Source organism: Ursus americanus, chromosome 14, assembly GCF_024610735.1.
Source record: "Ursus americanus isolate L20-20 chromosome 14, mUrsAme1.1.p, whole genome shotgun sequence".
Lineage (NCBI taxonomy): Eukaryota > Metazoa > Chordata > Mammalia > Carnivora > Ursidae > Ursus > Ursus americanus.
Window position 1 is genome coordinate 55,424,953 of NC_142140.1, and position 20,502 is coordinate 55,445,454.

Sequence of the window (20,502 nt, forward strand, 5' to 3'; positions counted from 1 at the left end):
CCCGGTGTTAGAGTCTCAACACTGGCTTCAAACTCAAATTGGAATTGGGATTCGTTCCAGGTCAGCACCACATTTGGGATGGGATCTCAGGCTGGGGTCAGAAGTTTAGCGGAGGGGTCAGATACCCACTAGGGGGTCTTGGATTCAAACTAGAGTCCAGAGGTCAGGCCTAGTCTTGGGTCAGGGCTCAGTCCAGGTGGGAGGCTCAACCAGAGATTAAGGCCCAGGCTCAGTGTAGGTCGAGGGTCAGAAGTGAGTGGGGAAGTCTAGATTTCAGGCTGATGTCCGGGCTCATTTGCAGGTCAGGACTCAGCCTGGGGTTGGTGTTCAACCCATCGACAAGTCCAGCCTGGGATCTGTGGGTGGGCTACTAGTTGCCTCACTCTAGGATAGAGGAAGCTCCGCCTAACGCTGGAATTCAGCCCGGGGTCATAGGTCATCCGAGGGTCAAGATTTAGCCTGGGGCTAGGTTTCGGCCTTTCGTGGATCAGGAAGATTGGAACAGGACAGGCCTCGGCAGATGTGCGTGTTTACCAAAAGCCTGCGCTCTGGCTGGGAGCCACATACCCAGCGTAAAAAGAGGAAGTCGTCCTTGGGGATATTGGGAAATGTAGTTTATTGAATGCCCTGTAGCGCTGTCTTTTCTCTGCATTCTGGGTAATGTAGTCCTGGACTGATCTTCAGTTGGGCGTGGGTAAAGGAATTCCGCTTCAAGGGAGGGATATCAGATCCATCAGAATTGGTTAGTTGTACTGTTTATCAAATTACATCAGTACAATCTTTCTAGTGATTGGTGAGAGCGGAGGCGGGGTTAAACAGTATCAGCAGCCCATTCGGAATTGGTGATGTCCATTTGGCGTCGTGAGGGGGGGTGGTGCGGATTTTCTAGGAAACAGTCGTTGATTGGCTGGGAGGGAGGGACATGCCAGAGGGTCGGCCCCCATCGTGCGACGATTGGCTCACCCGTTGGCGGGTGGGTGCGTCAGAGGCGGTGTCAGGGGAGGTGGCGGCTCCAGAGATGGCAGTGAGCGAGAGGAGGGGGCTCGCCCGCCGGAGCCCCGCGGAGTGGGGGCAGCGGCTACTGCTGCTCTTGCTCCTGGGCAGCTGCTCTGGACGCATCCACCGGCTGGCGCTGACTGTGAGTCCCGCCGCGCGGCGGACTGGGGCGGGGGGCGCAGTTTTGCTCCTAAGAAGCCCCTGGTTTGGAGTGGTCTCGTCCTACCTCCCCCTCTTCTTACGCGGGATGGAGCGGTCCGCCGCCCCCCCGATTCCAGGCCCCGAGTGGTCTCGTCCGAGGAGTCCCCCTCAGTCCTGGCGTGGAGTTGCCTGGAGTACCACGCTAGGGCCGTGCCCGGCCCACTGGGGGTGGGACTTCACCTCCAGAGACCACCACCCCCCCCTTAGCCTTCTAAATTCTTGGGATCGCTCTCGGGGCGCTGGGGCCCTTGGCGCCGCCCAGGGGGAGTCCCTGGGGTTTCTAGAATGGAGTCCTCTGGGCACTCACTGGGATCTTGGAATCTACAAACTGTCTGGGAGGTCGGGGCTCGGCACACCAAGATAAATAACTCTGCTCTTGGGGTGGTGGTCACCAGTGCGGAGACTTCCAGGTGCCCCAGGCTTTCCCTTCCTGGACTCTCAGAACAGTGGCTGGAAGAGCTGGGGCTACCCTGTTCCTACCTCGCGCCAGAGCCGTGGGGCTGAGTTGGTGGGAAGAAGTCTGAGCTGCCTCTGCCTCTTTGGTCTCCGGCAGGGGGAGAAGCGAGCAGACATCCCGCTGAACAGCTTTGGCTTCTACGCCAATGGCTCCCTGGAGGTGGACCTGAGCCTCCTGCGGCTGGGCCTCCAGGAGACAGAAGAGAAGGACCCGCTGGTGAGGGGCTTTGAGGAATTTGCTGGAGGAGGGCGAGGTGCACAAGTTTCCCTATCCCCCCCCCCAGCCCCCAGTTCGTAGCTCCGCCTCTCATCCGTGTGATCTTGGGCAAGTCCGTCGGCCTCTCTCAGACTCGGTTTCCTCATCCGTAACATGGGAATAATAAAATCTCCCACAATATGTGCTAGGCCCCGAGCTGGGCTTGGTGGGGGGAGGGCACACCAATGCACAAGATATCCCTAGTTCCTGCAGTCAAAATGAGTAGCTAGCATTTTTTTAATGCCCACTGAGTACCAAGTACCTGGCAGAGCAGTTTCCATGGGTCTGTTCTCTCATAGCCACCTCTCAGGGATGCTGTAAAAACGTTACACCTGTAAACCCAGCTTTCCAAGTGTTGACACAAGCTCAGAAGTATGTGGCTTGCTCAGAGTCACAGTGCCTGGATGCACTGTGTGTGCTGGGTTCCACAGCTCAAGGCAGGAAGCCATCAACATTTTATCTATTTTTCTTTCTTTTTATTTATTTATTTATTTATTTATTTATTCATTTATTTATTTATTTATTTATTTATTATATCAACATTTTAATTGAGTGAAAACAGGGTGGGCTAGGTCCAGAGGGACAGCGAGGGTCTCCCCTCCCCCCCGCCCCCGCCCTGGGGAACTGACATCGAAGTTGAGCAGCACAGGATGGTTAGGAGTTAAAAGAAGAGTATGAGGGGCCAGGGGCAGCCAGGTTGTTGGAATTCCATGAGTGAATGTGGGACCTAGCACACAGTAGGGGTTCAGTCAGTTTGAAGTCATGTTTCTCTTGCTACTAAAAGGGGTGGCTTGGGGGGGGCCTGCGCAATACCTCATTTCTTCCCCTTTTCTTTCCACCTGCCAGGTGGGGTTCAGTCTGACTCGTGTTCGATCTGGCAGTATTCGATCCTACTCAGTGAGTGGAGGAGGAGGTGGGGGGGGTGGGGGAGGGGGGAGGAGGCCCCCCCCCCGTTCTTTCGCAGGGAGGGGAGCAAGAAGTGACCCTCCCTTGCAAGGTAGATGGGGAGGAGGCAGGTTGGGGCCGGGCTAGTTTGAGGCAGTAACCAAGGACCCTTTCCTGCCCACTCCCCAGACCCGGGACCCCCAGGACTGTCCTCTCCATAAAAACAGTAGCAACCTCCTGGTTCTCTTCCTCATCGACACCAAGGATCTGCGGTAAGGTGATGGACCAGAGGCTCCATTCATGTTTTCCTGGCTGTGATACCCACATTAGCTCTCAGGTGGAATGAGAAGCCAGCTGGAAAGAACCTCATACTCTTAGGAGGAAAGCCACTTGCTGTTTCATTTTGCCTTGCAGCATTGTGTTTATGGGAAGGAGAGAGCAAGGGGAGGAGGGCCCAGGGAGAAGACACAGGACGGAGTAGTGTTGTGGGAATTGATAGCCTCCGTTCATACTTGTCCAATGCTGTCCATGTGGCAGGGAGCGTCCTGCGAGCTTTTACAGGTTTTAACTCATCGACTCTTTATACTGATATTATTCCCATTCTAAAGGAGGAAACTGAGGCCCCAGAACCAGAGTCCAACAATGCCGTGTAGCCTGTCCGTAGATACATTTTCATGTTAAATAATGCACATCAGTGGAATGAGTAAGTCAGTGTCATGGGAAGTGACAGTCACTGGTGCAGGCAGCACCCAGATGGGGCAGCCATCTTGATGGCTGGTGGCCAGGGCTGGAGCTGTGTGACCACGGACTCAGCCTGATGCCAGCCCTCAGAAAGGAGACCCTGTGGGCCCCAAGGGCCATTGAGTCCCTCTGCACACATTCTGTGCATGACCCAAGACTTCAGCCTCCTGGCCTCACCCCCGAGGCCCCCATCCTCACCCCAGGGTCCAGGTACGGAAGTATGGGGAACAGAAGAAGCTGTTCATCTCTCCTGGGCTCCTCCCCGAAGTGTCCTCCGAACCAGGGCCCCTGAAGCCAGAGCTCACAGTCACCCCTAAAGTGGACAGTGGTGAGTCAGGCTGGCTGTGTGAGCAGGGAGGGTGGATGGCCAGGGCTGCATGGCTGTCCCCGCCCCCCTGTTTTTCTGCTGTCCTTCTGTCCGTCCATATCTAAACTCATTCACTTGTCCCCTATAGGGATCACCAATGTTCACGACAAAGCCAAGTCAAAATCCACAGTGTCTCAGGGGGACCAGCAGGTTTGAGGAAACCAGGGCAGGAGGGAGGAAGGTCTATTCCTATTCGGGGCGGGGGCGGGGGAGCGTATGGAGACCCAGGCCTGGGGCCAGCTGATACAGGCACTCTGTCCCCTCAGGGCCTCAGTGGGAAGGACAAGGAACTGGTCCTGGGTCTCGGGCATCTCAACAATTCCTACAACTTCAGTGTGAGTGTCTGTGAGCGCCTGCGGCCCCACCTCCCCCCAGAGTGGGGACCCCCAGGCTGAGGCCCCCCTCTCCTCCTCTCTGCCCCCGCCACCCAGTTCCACGTGGTGATTGGCTCTCGGGCTGAGGAAGGCCAATACAACCTCAACTTCCACAACTGCTACAATTCAAAGCCGGGCCAGGAGCAGCCGTTCGACATCACGGTGAGCAGAGGCGGGCCGGCTACACCACATCCTCCCTGTGGCCACGCTGTGGAATGAAAGCTGATATGCCCATCTGGGAGGTGGGAAGACTGAGGCACAGAGATGGGGAGCTTGAGAGTGGGAGGGCAAGACTCACCCTCACGGCTCTGCACATCCAGAGCTGGCATGAAATCCCCACCACCCACCACTGCCCCCTCCCCAGGTCATGATCCGGGAGAAGAACCCCGAGGGCTTCCTGTCAGCGGCGGAAATCCCCCTTTTCAAGTTGTACATGGTCATGTCGGCCTGCTTTCTGGCCGCTGGCATCTTCTGGGTGTCCGTCCTCTGCAAGAACACGTAATGCCCTGGCCCCTGGGGGGGGGGTCCCACAGCTCTCCTCGTCATAGCCCTCCCATCCCTTCCCCTGACCGATGCCCCCCCACCCTTTTCTGTCCCTGACCCCCCCGCCAGGTACAACGTCTTCAAGATCCACTGGCTCATGGCAGCCCTGGCTTTCACCAAGAGCATCTCCCTCCTTTTCCACAGTGTGAGAGCCTTGGGCTGGGAGCAGAAGGGGGCGGGCTGGGGTCTCTGGGTCCAGGAAGAAGCCCGCAGAGCCCACTCCCCAAAGCTCTGCAGACCCTGGGCTTGGGAGTTCATGTGTCCCAACTGTCCACATGTCCAGCCATTTTTATCACCGTGGCCACCAGCTGTCCACCCAACTCAGCTATCTGCCTGTCCTCTCCACCTGTGACTGTCTGCCCTTCAGTCTGACTGTCCATCGGCCCGGCTCCAACTCTCCCCCTGACCGGTGGTCTCACTGTCTGTCCGTCCAGCTGGGACTCCCCTCCTTTGTCACAGCCACCACTGCCCACTTCTGGGCTCACCTGCTATCTTGATCATCACTGTCGGTTCTGTCAACTTCGTGGCCACCGTGCCCCCAGTGACTGGCCATGTTCCTAACCCACCACCATCCTCCTAGTTGCACCACCACCCACCCACACGTCCGTCTGTCTGTCTGACTGTCCACCCACCCATCCATCCACCTCCAGATCAACTACTACTTCATCAACAGCCAGGGCCACCCCATCGAAGGCCTCGCTGTCATGCACTACGTCACACACCTGTGAGTGCCCTTCTCTGCGGCAGGCGGGGGGCAGGCTGGGGAGGCCTGGGCGCCGGCCCCTCACCACACACGCGCTCCCCAGGCTGAAGGGCGCTCTCCTCTTCATCACCATCGCCTTGATCGGCTCTGGCTGGGCCTTCGTCAAGTACGTCCTGTCAGACAAGGAGAAGAAGATCTTTGGGATCGTGATTCCCCTGCAGGTGCCCCTGGGGCCCCCGGCGGGCGGGCACGCATGCACTCTTGGGGCACGCCTGCCCACCGCACACTGCCACCCTCCGCCCGCCACAGGTCCTGGCCAACGTGGCCTACATCGTCATCGAGTCCCGTGAGGAGGGTGCCAGTGACTACATGCTCTGGAAGGAGATCCTCTTCTTGGTGGATCTCATCTGCTGTGGTGCTATCCTCTTCCCTGTGGTCTGGTGAGGATCCCGCCCCCAACCTCTGCCCCTCGCAGACGTGGCAGGAGGCAGTGCTGACAGCCATCTGTGTCCCCCATCCGGTTCCAGGTCCATCCGGCACCTCCAGGACGCATCTGGCACAGATGGAAAGGGTGAGGCCCTCGTCCCAGGACCTGCTGTGCCCCCAGCCCCTGTCCCACTTCCAGGCCCCTTTTTCTGATCCCTGGATGTCCCCTCCCTCCCCACCGGCTGCCCCTCCTACCTGTCTTCTGAAAGTCCCCCTCCAGGCTTCCCGCCCCTTGGAAACTCCCCGAAATGTCCCTCCTCCCTCCCTCTCCCCTTCCCCCCATTGTCTGTGCACACCTCTCAGTGGCAGTGAACCTGGCCAAGCTGAAGCTGTTTCGGCATTACTACGTCATGGTAAGAGCCCTGTTCTCACTCAGGGAAGTATTTGGAGGTGTTTATGGTGTTGTTTCTTGCCCGGGGTGGGGGGTACAACTAGCCCGTTGGCTGGCATACCCACTCTCACCCCTCCCTGCCATCACTCTGAGCCCCAACACTCGGCCCCCCGCCTGTGTCCTGGCAGGTCATCTGTTACATCTATTTCACGCGCATCATCGCCATCCTCCTGCAGGTGGCTGTGCCCTTCCAGTGGCAGTGGCTGTACCAGGTGAAGACCGAGACCACAGGTGGGGCGGGAGGGTGGGCCAGACAGTGGAGTGGGGAGGGGGCTGTGCCTGACACTCCTACTCCCCTTGCCCCCCAGCTCTTGGTGGAGGGCTCCACCCTGGCCTTCTTCGTGCTCACGGGCTACAAGTTCCAGCCCACAGGCAACAACCCTTACTTGCAGCTGCCCCAGGAGGACGAGGAGGACATGCAAATGGAGCAAATGTGAGCCCTGGGCCTTGCGGTGGGGGAGGGGGGGAGGGGGAAGCATGGCCGCTCTGGAGGCAGAGTGGGCCCAGCCAGAGCTCTGGGGATGGAGTGGGTGGGGTATGGTGGGAGGAGGTGGGCAGGCAGCTCTAGGGGCGGGCGGGGCCTCGTGCCCCTCAACTCCTGGACCACCTCCTTGCTGTTTGCCTCTAGAATGACCGATTCTGGGTTCCGGGAAGGTCTGTCCAAAGTCAACAAAACAGCCAGCGGGCGGGAGCTTTTGTGATCATCCCCCGTGTCTGGGACCGGCCTCCTTCTCCCACCTCCCGCCTCCACCCTCCACACACATTCCTCACTCTCCAGCTCCGCTCCCAAAGCACGTGTGGCGGGGGAGGAGGGCGCCGCGGTGCATGCAGCACCCAGCTGTCTGGGACTCGAGGTCCAGGAGCCCATTCAGAAGAGAGCCCCTTCTTCTCCCCAAGTATTGGGCAGCCCTGTCCCTGCCCCAGAGCCCCCCGCCACTTGCAGCTGTGCAATGATGACCCTTGTGTTTTGCTGCCCTGGTTTCTTGCCTTTCTGGGTGTTGAGGTCTAACACAGAGGTTGTGTTTACAGTTTAGAAACTTGTATTCCTTGTGGAGGGAGGGATACAGTATCCATTGCTTTATATATTCAATAAAAATCCTTTAATATTTATTGTTCTCTGCCGGGCCCCATGCCAGGTGCTGAGGACAGAGCAAGTGGCCAAGACCCACCCAAGGGGCTTACAGTTGGGGGTGGAGGCCGGTCAGGGAGAGGGCTGAGTCACCAGACAGTTCCATCACAGGGCCTTGACCCATCCTGGGAAGTCAGGGAAAGGTGAATAGAGAAGTAGGGAGAAGGGCAGCAGGCCCAGGTGAAGGGACAACACACACAGAGGCTGGAGCGCAGGAAAACAGAGTGGCAGGTAGACCCACGAGAGCTTACAACGAAGACTAGAAGTCATCGAGGCTAACACATAGTGATTGCTCTAGGCCGCACCCTCTTCCAAGGCTTCTGTTGACCCTAATTCCTTTAAAAAGCTTGTGAGGCACAGAGAGGCTAAGTCACTCGCCCAGGGTCACACAGCTGACGAGCTGGGAGAGTCAGGACTGCAAACAGCAGCAGTCTGCTTTCAGAGCTGCACTTTCCCACCAATGGCACTGCCCCCCTGCACCCGGACTCCCCACGACCAAACCTGTTGGCGTTGCCCCCTTTGTCAAGTGACCCTGGATAAGCGGTTTCACCTGTTTCCCAGCCTGTAAAATGGGGGTCCCGTGAGGTCACCCGGGATAATGCTGTGAGTGTTCAGCACAGCCGAGCCTTTCGTGAACAGACCTGAACTTTGAGGGATGACCTCAGATTAGGGCTGCACCTGTGCACACACACAGGGGCTGCTCCCGAGATGGGGCTCTCCCCCTGTCCCACCACATCCTTCAGCTAGAGTCTTTGGGAGACACTTTGTTGGGGGGGGCGGGCAGGGGACAACAGGTAGAGAATTGGACTGGGGTCCAGGCTTCCTGCAAAGGGAAGCAAGTATAACAGGCCCAGATGAATAAATAGCTCTGCCAGACAAGGAAGTGGGGAGGCATTGCAGACTGAGGAAGTTATGTGAAGGCAGAGAGGCCCAGAATAGCCTGCAAGTCCCACTGCAGGGCTGGCTGGAGCTGGGAAGGGGCGGGGGGGGGGGGGGGCAGTCGGCAGAAGCCTAAAGACAGACACAGTTGGACTTCATGCCAGGGCCTGCAGGAGCCAAGGAAAAGTTTCAAGCAGGGAAGGACATGGCCACGCAGGGTTGAGGTTTTATTCCCTGTGTGCGCTGGGCTGGGCAGGGTCATGGCTCCCCAAAGATGTCCACATCCAGTCCCCGGAACCTGCAAATGTTGCTGTTTGTGACAAAAGACGCTTTGCCGCTGTGATTCAGTGAAAGACCTGATAGGATGGCTTGCCCAGTGTCAGCACAAGGATCCCTGCAAGAGGTCCGGCAGAGAGGGAGAGTGACAAGGAAACTGGCCAAGGGGGATGTGCCATGGCACTGGAGGGAGGGGCCGAGCCAGAGTCACAGAGTGGAGTGGATTCCTCCCCTCGAGCCTTCCAAAGGAAATGAAGGAATGCAGCCCCGCCTACACCTTGATTGCAGACATCTGCCCTCCAGACCTGCAAGATAATAGATGTTGTTTTAAGCCCCCAAGTTTGTGGTCCTTTGTTACAGCAGCTGTCAGAAACTCATACAGTTTAAGACGTGAGCTCTGGAGCCCAGCTCTTGCCAGCTAGGGGATCTTGGGCAAGTGGCCAGAGCCCTCAGTTTCTTGGTCTGTAAAATAGGGACGCAGAATTAACAAGGTTGGTGAGATAAGGTGCCGTGTCCGAGTCTCACGGAGCCCTTGGCCTCATTTGTGCGTATTTCTGTTTTCTACATCATAATTCTGTAGGATCGCAAAGTTGTGTTTTTAGAAAAAGTCCCCAGTTGCTGTAGAGTAGGTGGGCTGGAAGCAGTGAGTCTGCAGCAGGGAGGCCACGGACCACAGGGGTGGAGAGAACGGACGGACTGGGACAGAGACTGCAGGGGACAGGGAGGAAGGGGGGACCCTGGCTTGGAGGCCTGGCGGGGCTGTCACTGAAATAAGGCACGAAGGCAGAGGAGCAGGTGTCAGGGGATAAAAATGCAGATGCGTTGAGCACTCACTATGTGTGGGCACCAGGCTGAGCATTCTGCCTGTTGATGCCACTAGATTGTCACCCCAAGACTCAGAGGGAAGTTCCATGGCTGTGACTCTCCAGTTTACAGATTAGGAACTGAGGCTGGGAGGTCGAAACCTCTGGCCCTGCATCCTCCAAGGTGGCGGCCCTGGTGCCCAGGCCTCTGCTGAGTGTGAGTGAGGGGGCGCGGGGCGGGGGGGAGAAGGAACCAAGGGGCAGATGAGACTCAACCAGGCCAAGTTTACCTTCGAGTTAATGAGTAATAAGTAGTGAGAAGGGAAAGTTCAGGTGCATGGTGGGGGGAGGGAAATTCTCAGAAAGCAGTGTAGCAAAGACCCCATTCTGGAAGTGGGGTGCCAGGAGGGAGAGGGAGTCCCAGGGCTGTCACCGCCTCTGAAGCCTGGGGGGGGGGGCATCAGGGAAGTAACTGCACTCAAGCAGGCATGGGGTGGGAGAGGTGTCACCTCCCCCCACCCAGAAATCATCCCCACTTCCTTCCCCTTCTTCTCTCCTTGCCCTTCCAGCTAGGGTGGCCTCTCCAGCCTGGCACCGCCTCTGAAGGGGGGGGGGGTACAGCAGGGAAGTAACTGCACTCAAGCAGGTGTGGGATGGAGGGGGGTCACCTCCCCCACCCAGAAATCATCCCCACTTCCCTCCCCTTCTTCTCTCCTTGTCCCTCCAGCTAGGGGGGCGGGATAAAATACCGGATACCCAACTCGATTTGAATTGCAGATAAACAGCAAATACTTTGTTAGGGTTAAGAATGTCCCAGATACTCCACTCAGCTCAGGCAGCCTGGCTCTCCCTCCCTCCACACGTGGAATGCTGGGCAGGGTGCGCCAGCTAACTGGAAGTCCCATCCCCCTGAGTCTCCTCCTCTCTCTCCCCTGCTGGCTTGTCTTGCCTGCCATCCCTCTCCTATACTTCCGGGCACAAATGCCCATCCCCAGGAAGAAGCCTCAAAGAATTCCTTCCTTCCTAGCAGGCCCTGCTCTGCATTTGCCTTCATCCCTCTGGTCACTTCCTAGAGATCGGGGCAGGACCCTTCCCGGACTTCCACCAACATGGGCATGAAGCTAACAAACCCAGGGTTCCGAAGCATCTCAGCGCCTTTCATTGCCCCAAACAGTACGACCTGTCATTGATCCCATCATTCAGCAGAATTAACTGAGGCTCTGGAAAAGAAGGGACCAAGCCACCTGCCCAAGATGGTCAAACCACAGAGCCCAAATGTTTAAGGCTATGATGAATCCAGGAAATGGGGTGGGCTTGGGGACAGAATGGGGAATAGAGGGAGTAATGGGGGGTTGGGCAGTTCTAGCAGGTTCCCCTCTCCCCCTCCCCTGTTTCAGAAGTCTATTCTCAATTCTGGACCATAAGCAGGCATTTGCACTCTTCCTCCTTCTTCCAAAGAAGGGGTGTCGCAATCAAAGCAGACAGGGGCCAAGTTTGTTCTGTTTCTGCACGCCTCCCCCCACTCCAGGCATGCCAGCACAGCCAGGAAAGGAGCGTGGTTTACAGGAAATCCTCACTGAGTTCCCCATTAACCCCTTCCTTGGGACTTTGGAAACCAGCCCTTCAGAGATCGGGATTCCCCATACCCACTGGCTCCTGTGCCCCAGACTTCACACACCCCTTCCCCCAGATGCACAGCCTTGCTGGGAATCCAGCAAGATGCCCATCAAAATGACACGGAGGCAAAAATGCTAAGTTTTGCCAACAGGCTGTCATGGCGAGGCAGTAGGGAAATTGGCAATTTCCTGCAGGTCAGCAAGTATGTAAATCAATACAGTTAATTAAGGAGGAAATACAGCCATATCTGGTGAGATTATTCACGCCACATCCTTACGCTCTAGCCTGCTCCACAGGATCCATACGAGTCGCCTTGGATTCAGGGTTACGTCCTTTCATGGCAATAACAACCCTGTGAAGTGAGCTCTATTTATAACCTCACTTCACATGGGGAAACTGAGGCTCAGAGTGGTTATTAACCAGGTGCCCAAAGTGTACCACTAATAAGTGTCAGAACTGGAAAGGGATTCAGGCTCAAGTTTACTCACTGGAGAGAACATGGCTTGTAACCATGGAAGTCTGTCCACGGGGAAGAGGCCGGGGACTTTCACACAATGCAATGTGAGGCCGTTGCCTCGAAGAACGAGGAGGCTCTCTTGGCACTGATATTAAGCCATCTCTAAGGGATATTGTTTATGAAAAAGCAAGGTGTCACCCAGGCAGGGAGACCAGGAAGACCAGAATGGAGAACACTGATCACTTGTTTTTAAAACTTGCCAACATTTATAAAAGCATAAGTATCTCTGGAAGGAAACCAGAAGTTTGGTTGCACTATGACATCCGAGACCTGGAAGTCTGCCAACAGGAATAGGAGGAAAGTTACCTTTTCCTTGTACACCTCCTTGCACCCTTTAGCTGTTGAACCATATGAATATATTAGGTATTCATACCAAAAAACTAAATACAATTCATAATAATAGTAATAATAATAATATCTTTTTTTAAAAAAGATTTTATTTATTTGACAGAGAGAGACAGCGAGAGAGGGAACACAAGCAGGCGGAGTGTGAGAGGGAGAAGCAGGCTTCCCGCTGAGCAGGGAGCCCGATGCGGGGCTTGATTCCAGGACCCTGGGATCATGACCCGAGCCGAAGGCAGACGCTTAACGGCTGAGCCACCCAGGCACCCCAATAATAAGAATATCTTAAGAGAATGTTGATGTAAGACAGAAAAAAAGCTAGCAATGGGCACTTTTCTCAATGATGACTTTTTTGTAACCATCATAGTCATTCAAGCCATGTTTGTCACATGCTCCAGGCTCGTCCTTCCCTAAAACATGCCCACCTGCATAGCGAACTTCTACACATACTTCAAAGCCCAGCTGAAATATCCCCTCCTCTCAGAAATCTTCCATGACCCTCCAAGCAGCAGGGTTCTTCTTCACTGGGAAGACACTCCATGGGTCCCAGAGTGTCTGTGCTGGACTCTGTCCCCCCAGCCTGACCCCAGCATGGAGGAAGGACTCTCGCTACCAGCTTAGAGATGGACTCATAGGGTTTGATTAATAAATGTATGGCCAAAAGTGGACTGGGAGTCAGGCCCAGATACCTGGGGTAGGGGGCTCTCTGGTCCTCAGTGTTCCTCCACCACAGAGTGGGTGTAACAGGGAAAGGTTCACCAGCTGGCCTTGACCCTGAGGCAGGCCATGGCAAAGGGAAGGTGTGTTCCTGTTGCAGGAGGACATGCCCTTGGGTTAGTTACCCCAGGACACACTGGCCCCAGGGATTGAAAAACTTAGGAAATGGTATTGAGAAATCTGGGGCAGCTCCAGGAAGGGGGAGGCCACCGGAGCTGTGGGCTGAGCTGAGGTTGGGGGGGGGCTGATAAAAGGCAGCCTCCAACAGCCTCCGCTCATTCCCTCCCAGTCGTCTCCCTCCATCCCTCAGTCCCTCTGTCCCTCCACTGCCCCTGCACCATGGGGTCTGCCTCAGGCCCCAGCCTGCTGCTGCTGCTGCTGCTGACCAGCCTCCCCCTGGTGCTGGGAGAACCCCTGTGAGTGGTCACGCCCCCTTCCCAAACATGTTTACTTCTGAATTTGGAGCAGGTGTTTGTGGGTTCAGGTCTCAGGAGAATTCAGGGTGCATTTGGGTGCTTGTGGAGGCAGGGGTCAGTGGGTTTGGCTGTTAATGAATTCGGGTTGCCTATGAGTTCAAGAGTTCACGAGTTGGGTGTTTGTGGAATTCGGGGTTGTAATGGGGGTGGGTGTTTCTCGAGCCCAGGCTCCGCGGGTTTGGGGTGCATGGGGTGTGGGGTTCGGTGACTCTGCGGCAGTCGTGATTTGGAGGCCTCGAGATCTGACTGCATGGGATTTGGGAGTGTCACGAGGTGTGGGTGAGGGTTGGGATGCCAGGTCCCTAGAACAGCCTCCCCTGCCCCCACCCGCTCCGGCAGGTTCTCCATGATCACCCCCAACATCCTGCGGCTGGGGAACCAGGAGACCGTGGTGTTGGAGGCCCACGGCATGAAGGAGAACGTTGCAGTCACGGTCACCGTCCACGACTTCCCAGCCAAGAAGCAAGTGCTGTCCAACGAGAAAACGGATCTGACCAGCAACAATGACTACATGAGTACCGTCACCATCAATGTGGGTGTGCCTGCTGACGCCCAGCCCTCTCTGAGCCTCCTCGCTGCTTTGAGCCCATCCCACTTCGGAGCCCACCCCTCTCAGAGACTCCTCCTTCAATTAGCCCCTCCTATCCTGAGCCCCTCTCCACTATGAGGTCCTCTGAGCCCCCGCTCTGATTCCCCCGTCTCATGCCCTTCTCTGACCCCTACCACCTCTCTAGCCCCTGCTCCCTCTCCGAGTACCCCTCCTCTCCCAACCTGGGCACACCCCGGAGGCCAGGAGTGCTGGGCAGGTGCTATTGGTGGGAGGGGCAGGTGTGGGCCCCACCGAAGGCCTGGGGGCTGGATATGGGTAAGAAGCCCAGAAGGAGATTGCTAATGACCCTCTGGTCCATCCCTAGATTCCGACCAACAAGGAATTGCTATCAGAGACGGGAAAAAGTTTCGTGACTATCCAGGCGGCCTTTGGGGCCACCGTGGTGGAGAAGGTGGTGCTGGTCAGTCCTCAGAGCGGGTACCTCTTCATCCAGACGGACAAGACCATCTACACCCCGGGCTCCACGGGTAGGGGGCTGGGCAGCGGCTGGAGAGGGCCAGGGTCAGGCTGCGGGGAGGGGCGGGGCCTCACCCACTGCCCCCTTTCTCTCCCACCACCTCCCAGTCTTCTATCGGATCTTCACCGTGGACCACAGCCTGCTGCCCGTGGGTCGGAGCGTTATCGTCGTCCTCCAGGTACCAGGCGGCCAGGGCCCCACACATGCCCCGAGCAGAGACTTGGGGAGAGACAAAGAGATAGAGAGAGACAGAGAAAGACTCCAGAAAAGGCACACCTGAAGAGACCTAAAGGCAAAGAAATGTGTAGAGCCACAAACACAGAAAAAGCCCTGGAGACAGGGCAGAGATCCAGGGATACCACGTGGATTTTGGCTCCAGAAAAACCTCTGGTCACCGCATGACCCTGGACAGGTCACGTCACCTTCCTGGGCCTCAGTTTTCTCATCCGAAGGTTGAGGTGACAGATAAAACCTACGTAGTTCATTCTGCCTCCTGCAGCCAGAGGGCGCCCGCGAGCACCCAACTCAGGTCCCGCCCCCCTCTGCCCAGAGGCCTCCAGGAGTTCCCACCTCCCTGGGGTAAAAGCCTAAGTCCTCCTGCGGTCCCCAAGGCCATGCACGACCTGCCCTGTCCCCTCCCTGTCCTCCCCTCTGCTCTCTCTTCCTCTTACTCATTCGGCTCCAGCCACATGGGCCTCCTTGCTGTACCTCCAATTGCCATGCAGGACCTGCCCCAGGACCTTTGCACAGGTTGTTCCCCTGTACCCAGGAAACCCTCTTCCTCCACATACCCACACTGCTTGCCCCCTCACATCCTTCAAGTCTTTGCTCAAATGTCACCAATGCCCCAATTTTACAGAGAAGCCTCCCTGAACGTCCTGTAAAATTGCAACCCCCTCCCCCTCAATGTACACACACCACACTCTTCTCCCTTCTTGTCATCTCCTATTGGCATCCTAGCAATTGGATTTCTTCATTTGCTAATTGGTCCCTCCCCCAACCTCCACAGCACCTAAATTCCACACGGGAAGGGATTTTTATCTGCCGTTCAGGGCCTTAGCTCCTGAACCCAGCACAGTGCTTGGCATACGGTAGTTTAATAAAAATTTACAGGGAGAAGGGAGGGAGGGGGAGGGAAAATGGAAGAAGGAAGTGAAGGAGGGAGGAAAGAGGTGGGTCTTTCTCAGAGAATCATCATGAGTATTTCTTGAAATCATGCAAAGGCAACAGGGACCAGGTTCTGACAGCCGTGAGCTGACTTTGGGGATCAGTGGAATTTGTGGGGACCAGCAAACACACACCTCAAATGGCACAGCCTCAGCCCAGTTCCAGTCAAATGTCGCCTTGTACCAACAGGAGTCCATTATCCACGATTATCCCAATCTCCAAGAGGAGCCAGAAAGCCAGATGTCTGCATGAGGACTCCTGACGTTTAGTTATTGGCAACAAATGAAATAATGTGGATTTGGTCAACCACATGAAATTGCTATCCTTGTAGGTCAAAGAGTCGAATGTAGGCAATTCTTTGTGGCTCAGCACCCATGAAATGCTCACCACAGGGTCCTGCACAAAGTAGGTGATAAATGCTAGTTACTGTCAGTATTCGGACAGACACTGGTGATAGTGAGCTCCTGTTTACATTAACCACGTCCCAAGCCAATGAAGTAGGAGCTCTATTTATCTCCTTTTTCCAAACGGGCACATTGAGCACAGAGAGGTTAAGTAAGTTTCCCAAGGTCACACAGCTCATAAATGGCAGAGTGGGGATTTGAATCCAGGCCGACTGACCCAAGCCCATGTTCAAAAACCACTGCCCCCGTAGTCGTGACGCACAGGGAGTGGCCAGACACAGAGAGGGAGAGGAGAGCCTAGGGGCTAAGCCTGATCTCTGAAGAGACACACCCTTCCTGTCTCCACAGACCCCCGATGGTGTTCCCATCAAGCGGGACATCCTGTCTTCTCAAAACCAGTTTGGCATCTTGTCCCAGTCTTGGAACATCCCAGAGCTGGTCAAGTATGTCGGCCCTCCTGGAGGGGGGTCCCTATCCCAAGGGAGGGCGTGGGGGCATGCGGGGCTCACTAGCCTGCCTTCCCCACAGCATGGGGCAGTGGAAGATCCAGGTCCACTACGAAGATGCCCCGCAGCAGGTCTTCTCCACTGAGTTCGAGGTGAAGGAGTACGGTAAGAGGAGGAGGGAGTCGGGTGAGCCCCCCCCCCCCACGGCGCCAGGCCCCAGGGCTGGTGTCCTACTGGTGTGTCTCTTCCCCCAGTGCTGCCCAGTTTTGAGGTCCACGTGGAGCCAGCAGAGAAATTCTACTATATCGATGACCCAGAGGGCCTGGAGGTCACCATCACAGCCAGGTGAGCGGCTGGGAATGGGGCCAGGTGGAAGGATAGGTGAGGAAGGCCGGTGCGGGGGCAGGTGAGGGACGGATGAGCATCAGGTGAGCAGCTGGGGCTGGAGGCTAGTGAGGGCCAGTGAGGGGCCAGGTGCAGGCCAGGTGAAGGGCTGGGTGAGGGACCAGACACGGACCAGGGAAGAACCCGGTGAGAACCAAGTGAGGGACCGGGGGCTCTGGGGGAGGAGTGAGTGGACATTTGGAGGGAGGCACGCCTTTCAGGAGAGGGGCACCTGAGCACCTCTTGCCTCTCAGGTTCTTGTACGGGAAGAATGTGGATGGAACAGCCTTCGTCATCTTTGGGGTCCAGGATGGTGACCACAGGATTTCGCTGGCCCAGTCCCTCACCCGTGTTACGGTGCTCTGCCCCTCCGAGCCCCCTCCACTCTAAACTTCCGCCCTCCCCGCCCTCCCCCCTCCCCGTTTCTGAGTCTCCTTTCCTCTCCCCAGATTGAAGATGGCACTGGGGAGGCCAAGCTGAGCCGAAAGGTCCTGCTGGACGGGGTGCACCCCTCCCAGCCAGATGCCTTGGTGGGGAAGTCCTTGTATGTGTCAGTCACTGTTGTCTTGCATTCAGGTGAGGCCTGGTCTGAGGGCAGAGGCCCAACTGAGGTGGGGAGGCCCAGTCCAAGGGCAGAGGCCCAGAATGAGGGTGGAATCCAGTCTGAGAAGGGAGAGGAGAGGCCAAGTCTAAGAGAGGAGATCCAGATGAAAGTGATATCCAGCTTGACAAGGGAGGCCCAGTCTGAGGGGGGAGGCCCAGAATGAAGGTAGGATCCAGTCTGACAGAGGAGGGCCAGTCTGAGGAGGGAGGCCCAGTATGAAGGTGGGGTCCAGTCTGACAGAGGAGGGCCAGTCTGAGGAGGGAGGCCCAGTATGAAGGTGGGGTCCAGTCTGACAGAGGAGGCCCAAGTCTGAGGGGGGAGGCCCAGAATGAAGGTAGGATCCAGTCTGACAGAGGAGGGCCAGTCTGAGGAGGGAGGCCTGGTATGAAGGTGGGGTCCAGTCTGGAGGGGTGGCCCAGGAGCCTGCCCTCACGGCCGGCTCCCTCAGGCAGCGACATGGTGGAGGCGGAGTACAGCGGGATCGCCATCGTGACCTCCCCCTACCAGATCCACTTCACCAAGACACCCAAGTACTTCAAACCAGCCATGCCCTTTGACCTCATGGTGAGACCCGGGGTGGGCCTGCAACCCCCCACCTTGCTCCTGAGCACTGGCCATGGCCCCGGGTCCACCTACACCCCCTCCACCTGCCCCTGCACCCACAGGTGTTCGTGACAAACCCTGACGGCTCCCCGGCCCGCCACGTCCCGGTGGAGGTCCAAGGCACCAAAGCACAGGCCTTAACCCAGGAAGACGGTGTGGCCAAGCTGACCATGAACACACCCAAGGACCCGCTGCCACTGCCCATCACCGTGAGTCCTCGTGCACCTGGGGCCCCATTCCAGAGAGCTGGGGGACTGTATTTGCACAGAGGGACCCTACCCTCTGTCCGCAGCCATCCTGCCACCTGCAGAGTGGAGCCCTTTTATTTGCATAAGGGGATCATGCCATTCACATAAAGAGATTTTCATTCACATGGAGATGTTTTCATTCACAGAGAGGGGCTCTTGTCTGCACTAGGGGTCCTTCCAGCTGCTTAGCTGTCTTATAAGGATCATTGTGATTATATTCAACCCACCTAGATTATCCAAAACAATCTCCCATCCTCTGATCCTTAATTTAATTCCATTTGTAAAGTCCCTCCTGGCATAGAAGGTACCATAGTCGCAGGTCCCAGAAATTAGGACATGGACATCATTGGGGAGCCAGCATTCATCCCTCTTTCCTTGCCCAGGTAAGCACGAAGAAGGATGGTATCCCACAGTCTCGACAGGCCACCAGTAAAATGGAGGCCCAACCCTACACCACCATGACCAACGTCAGAAACTACCTGCATCTCTCCGTGCCTCGCTTGGAGCTCAAGCCAGGGGAAACTCTCAATGTCAATTTCCACCTGCGAACGGACTCCAACCAGGAGCAGACCATCACCTACTACACCTACCTGGTCTGTGGCTTCCTAGGACCCCACAGATCCTCGCTTCTCCAGCACTCCCAATCCCAGGTCGCCCCATCCTCCCTCCCACCTTGCTGATTCTTACCTGTTCCCCCCAGATCATGAACAAAGGGAAGATTTTGAAGGTGGGCCGCCAGAAGCGGGAACCTGGCCAGGACCTGGTCGTAATGCCTCTGACCATTACTGCGGACTTCATTCCTTCCTTCCGCCTAGTGGCTTATTACACACTCATCGGCAGCAACGGCCAGAGAGAGGTGGTGGCCGATTCCGTGTGGGTGGATGTCAAGGACTCATGTATGGGCACGGTAAGCTTCCCGAGCCTTCCCCTGCACCCATCTTGGCTCTCCCCACTTGGCCAGTGCCTTCTCAGTCTCTGCCTCTCTCCAGCCATCGGGGCGGGTCTCCGCCATGGTCACAGAGTCTCTGCCTCTGTCTTTTCCTTTCCCAGCCCCTTCTCTCCCCACCCCACCACCTACACACACACACACACACGCCCCACCCCCCACACCCGTCCCCGGGCACCACTCTGTCTCAGCCTCGGGGCCTCTCTTGCTCCCACGTTCTCTCTCTCCTGGCCTTCCTTTTTTTTTTTTTTTAACTTTATTTTTAAAATTTTTTTAAAGACTTCATTTATGTATTTGACAGAGAGAGAGAGACAGCCAGTGAGAGAGGGAACACAAGCAGGGGGAGTGGGAGAGGAAGAAGCAGGCTCCCAGTAGGGAGCCCGGTGTGGGGCTCGATCCGAGGACCCTGGGATCACGAGCCACCCAGGCGCCCCTCTCTCCTGGCCTTCCTGCTCTCTCTGGCTCCACCTTCCTCCCCTTCTGACTCGGCTGACGAGATCCAGCCTGCCAGTGCTGACGCCTCGCTCCTGCCCCTCCGGCCCCCCACAGCTGGTGGTGAAAGGTGGCAGGAAGGACGAGAGGCCACACCTGCCCGGACAGCAGACGATCCTCAAGATCGAGGGTGACCCAGGGGCCCGAGTGGGGCTCGTAGCGGTGGACAAGGGTGTGTTCGTGCTGAACAAGAAGAACAGGCTGACTCAGAGCAAGGTGGGCCCGGCCCGTTGGGTGGAAGGCTGCTGAGGCAAAGGGGCGGCGTTGGGTTGAGGTGGCCCTGGCGCTGGGGAGGGCACCGGAAGTGGGGTCAGGCGTGGGCAGGAAGGAGGTCGGAGCGGGCGCAGGCGGGGTGGAAGTGAAGGCCGCGGGTGGCAGTGCGGATGGACGAGGCCACGCTGGCGGTGGCCACACGGCCGGACCCAGCTCGGCGGGGGCTCCGGGCCGAGAGCGGAGAGGCGGCTGGGCGCGCTGGCCAGGGGCTGGAGGCGCGCCGTGACCCCTCCCCGGCCCGCAGGTCTGGAATGTGGTGGAGAAGGCCGACATCGGCTGCACGGCCGGCAGCGGGAAGGACTATGCCGGCGTCTTCACCGACGCAGGGCTGGCCCTCAAGACCAACAAAAACCTGCAGACCACCGACAGGACAAGTGAGGCCGGGGAGGGGCGGGAGGAGGGCAGGGTCTGGGGTCAGGGGGCCCTGGGTTCAAGTCCTGCCTCTGCCACCTCCTAGCAAGTCACTGCTTTCTGAGCCTCGGTTTCCTCCTCTGTCAAATGGGAGCAACGACTCCCCTCCCTCATGGCTACTGAGGGGAGGACATCGAGGACTTGTGGTCGGTGCTTAACCCATCCCGTTGGTCTGCCCGCCCCTCAGTTCTTGAGTGCCCCAAACCAGCCGCCCGGCGCCGCCGCTCCGTCCGGCTCATGGAGAAGAGGCTCGACAAAGGTGGGAGCGCTGCCCGCCCCCGGGCCCTTGCCCGGCCGGCGTC

General features: G+C 57.2%; 2 protein-coding genes across 3 annotated transcripts in view; both read left to right on the forward strand.

Moving 5' to 3' along the window:
* Nucleotides 1-978: 978 nt before the first annotated feature.
* On the forward strand, nucleotides 979-7,245 carry GPR108 (G protein-coupled receptor 108). 2 transcript variants are annotated; one of them, XM_045776738.2, is made up of 18 exons: nucleotides 979-1,138; nucleotides 1,751-1,870; nucleotides 2,756-2,806; nucleotides 2,984-3,066; nucleotides 3,739-3,863; nucleotides 3,991-4,052; nucleotides 4,169-4,237; nucleotides 4,334-4,438; nucleotides 4,641-4,774; nucleotides 4,889-4,964; nucleotides 5,470-5,543; nucleotides 5,626-5,743; nucleotides 5,832-5,962; nucleotides 6,050-6,093; nucleotides 6,312-6,361; nucleotides 6,528-6,611; nucleotides 6,708-6,832; nucleotides 7,028-7,245. In XM_045776738.2, the coding sequence occupies exons 1-18, from the start codon at nucleotides 1,019-1,021 to the stop codon at nucleotides 7,098-7,100; spliced, it is 1,644 nt and encodes a 547-aa protein (XP_045632694.1). In that variant the 5' UTR covers nucleotides 979-1,018; the 3' UTR covers nucleotides 7,101-7,245. The 2 variants fall into 2 exon arrangements, with proteins under 2 accessions (XP_045632694.1, XP_045632695.1); XM_045776739.2 differs by having other exon boundaries at nucleotides 6,576-6,611.
* Nucleotides 7,246-12,962: 5,717 nt separating this feature from the next.
* The window catches only part of C3 (complement C3), a 31,275-nt gene continuing 23,735 nt past the window's right edge, over nucleotides 12,963-20,502 (forward strand). Inside the window, exons 1-16 of the mRNA XM_045776708.2 lie at nucleotides 12,963-13,095; nucleotides 13,495-13,687; nucleotides 14,070-14,232; nucleotides 14,330-14,400; nucleotides 16,142-16,236; nucleotides 16,322-16,404; nucleotides 16,494-16,584; nucleotides 16,878-16,980; nucleotides 17,073-17,199; nucleotides 17,676-17,791; nucleotides 17,893-18,039; nucleotides 18,462-18,671; nucleotides 18,779-18,985; nucleotides 19,574-19,732; nucleotides 20,034-20,163; nucleotides 20,388-20,459. Coding sequence (XP_045632664.2) covers nucleotides 13,019-13,095; nucleotides 13,495-13,687; nucleotides 14,070-14,232; nucleotides 14,330-14,400; nucleotides 16,142-16,236; nucleotides 16,322-16,404; nucleotides 16,494-16,584; nucleotides 16,878-16,980; nucleotides 17,073-17,199; nucleotides 17,676-17,791; nucleotides 17,893-18,039; nucleotides 18,462-18,671; nucleotides 18,779-18,985; nucleotides 19,574-19,732; nucleotides 20,034-20,163; nucleotides 20,388-20,459 — 2,044 coding nt within the window. The 5' untranslated portion in view covers nucleotides 12,963-13,018. The remainder of the gene's footprint in view (nucleotides 13,096-13,494; nucleotides 13,688-14,069; nucleotides 14,233-14,329; nucleotides 14,401-16,141; nucleotides 16,237-16,321; nucleotides 16,405-16,493; nucleotides 16,585-16,877; nucleotides 16,981-17,072; nucleotides 17,200-17,675; nucleotides 17,792-17,892; nucleotides 18,040-18,461; nucleotides 18,672-18,778; nucleotides 18,986-19,573; nucleotides 19,733-20,033; nucleotides 20,164-20,387; nucleotides 20,460-20,502) is intronic.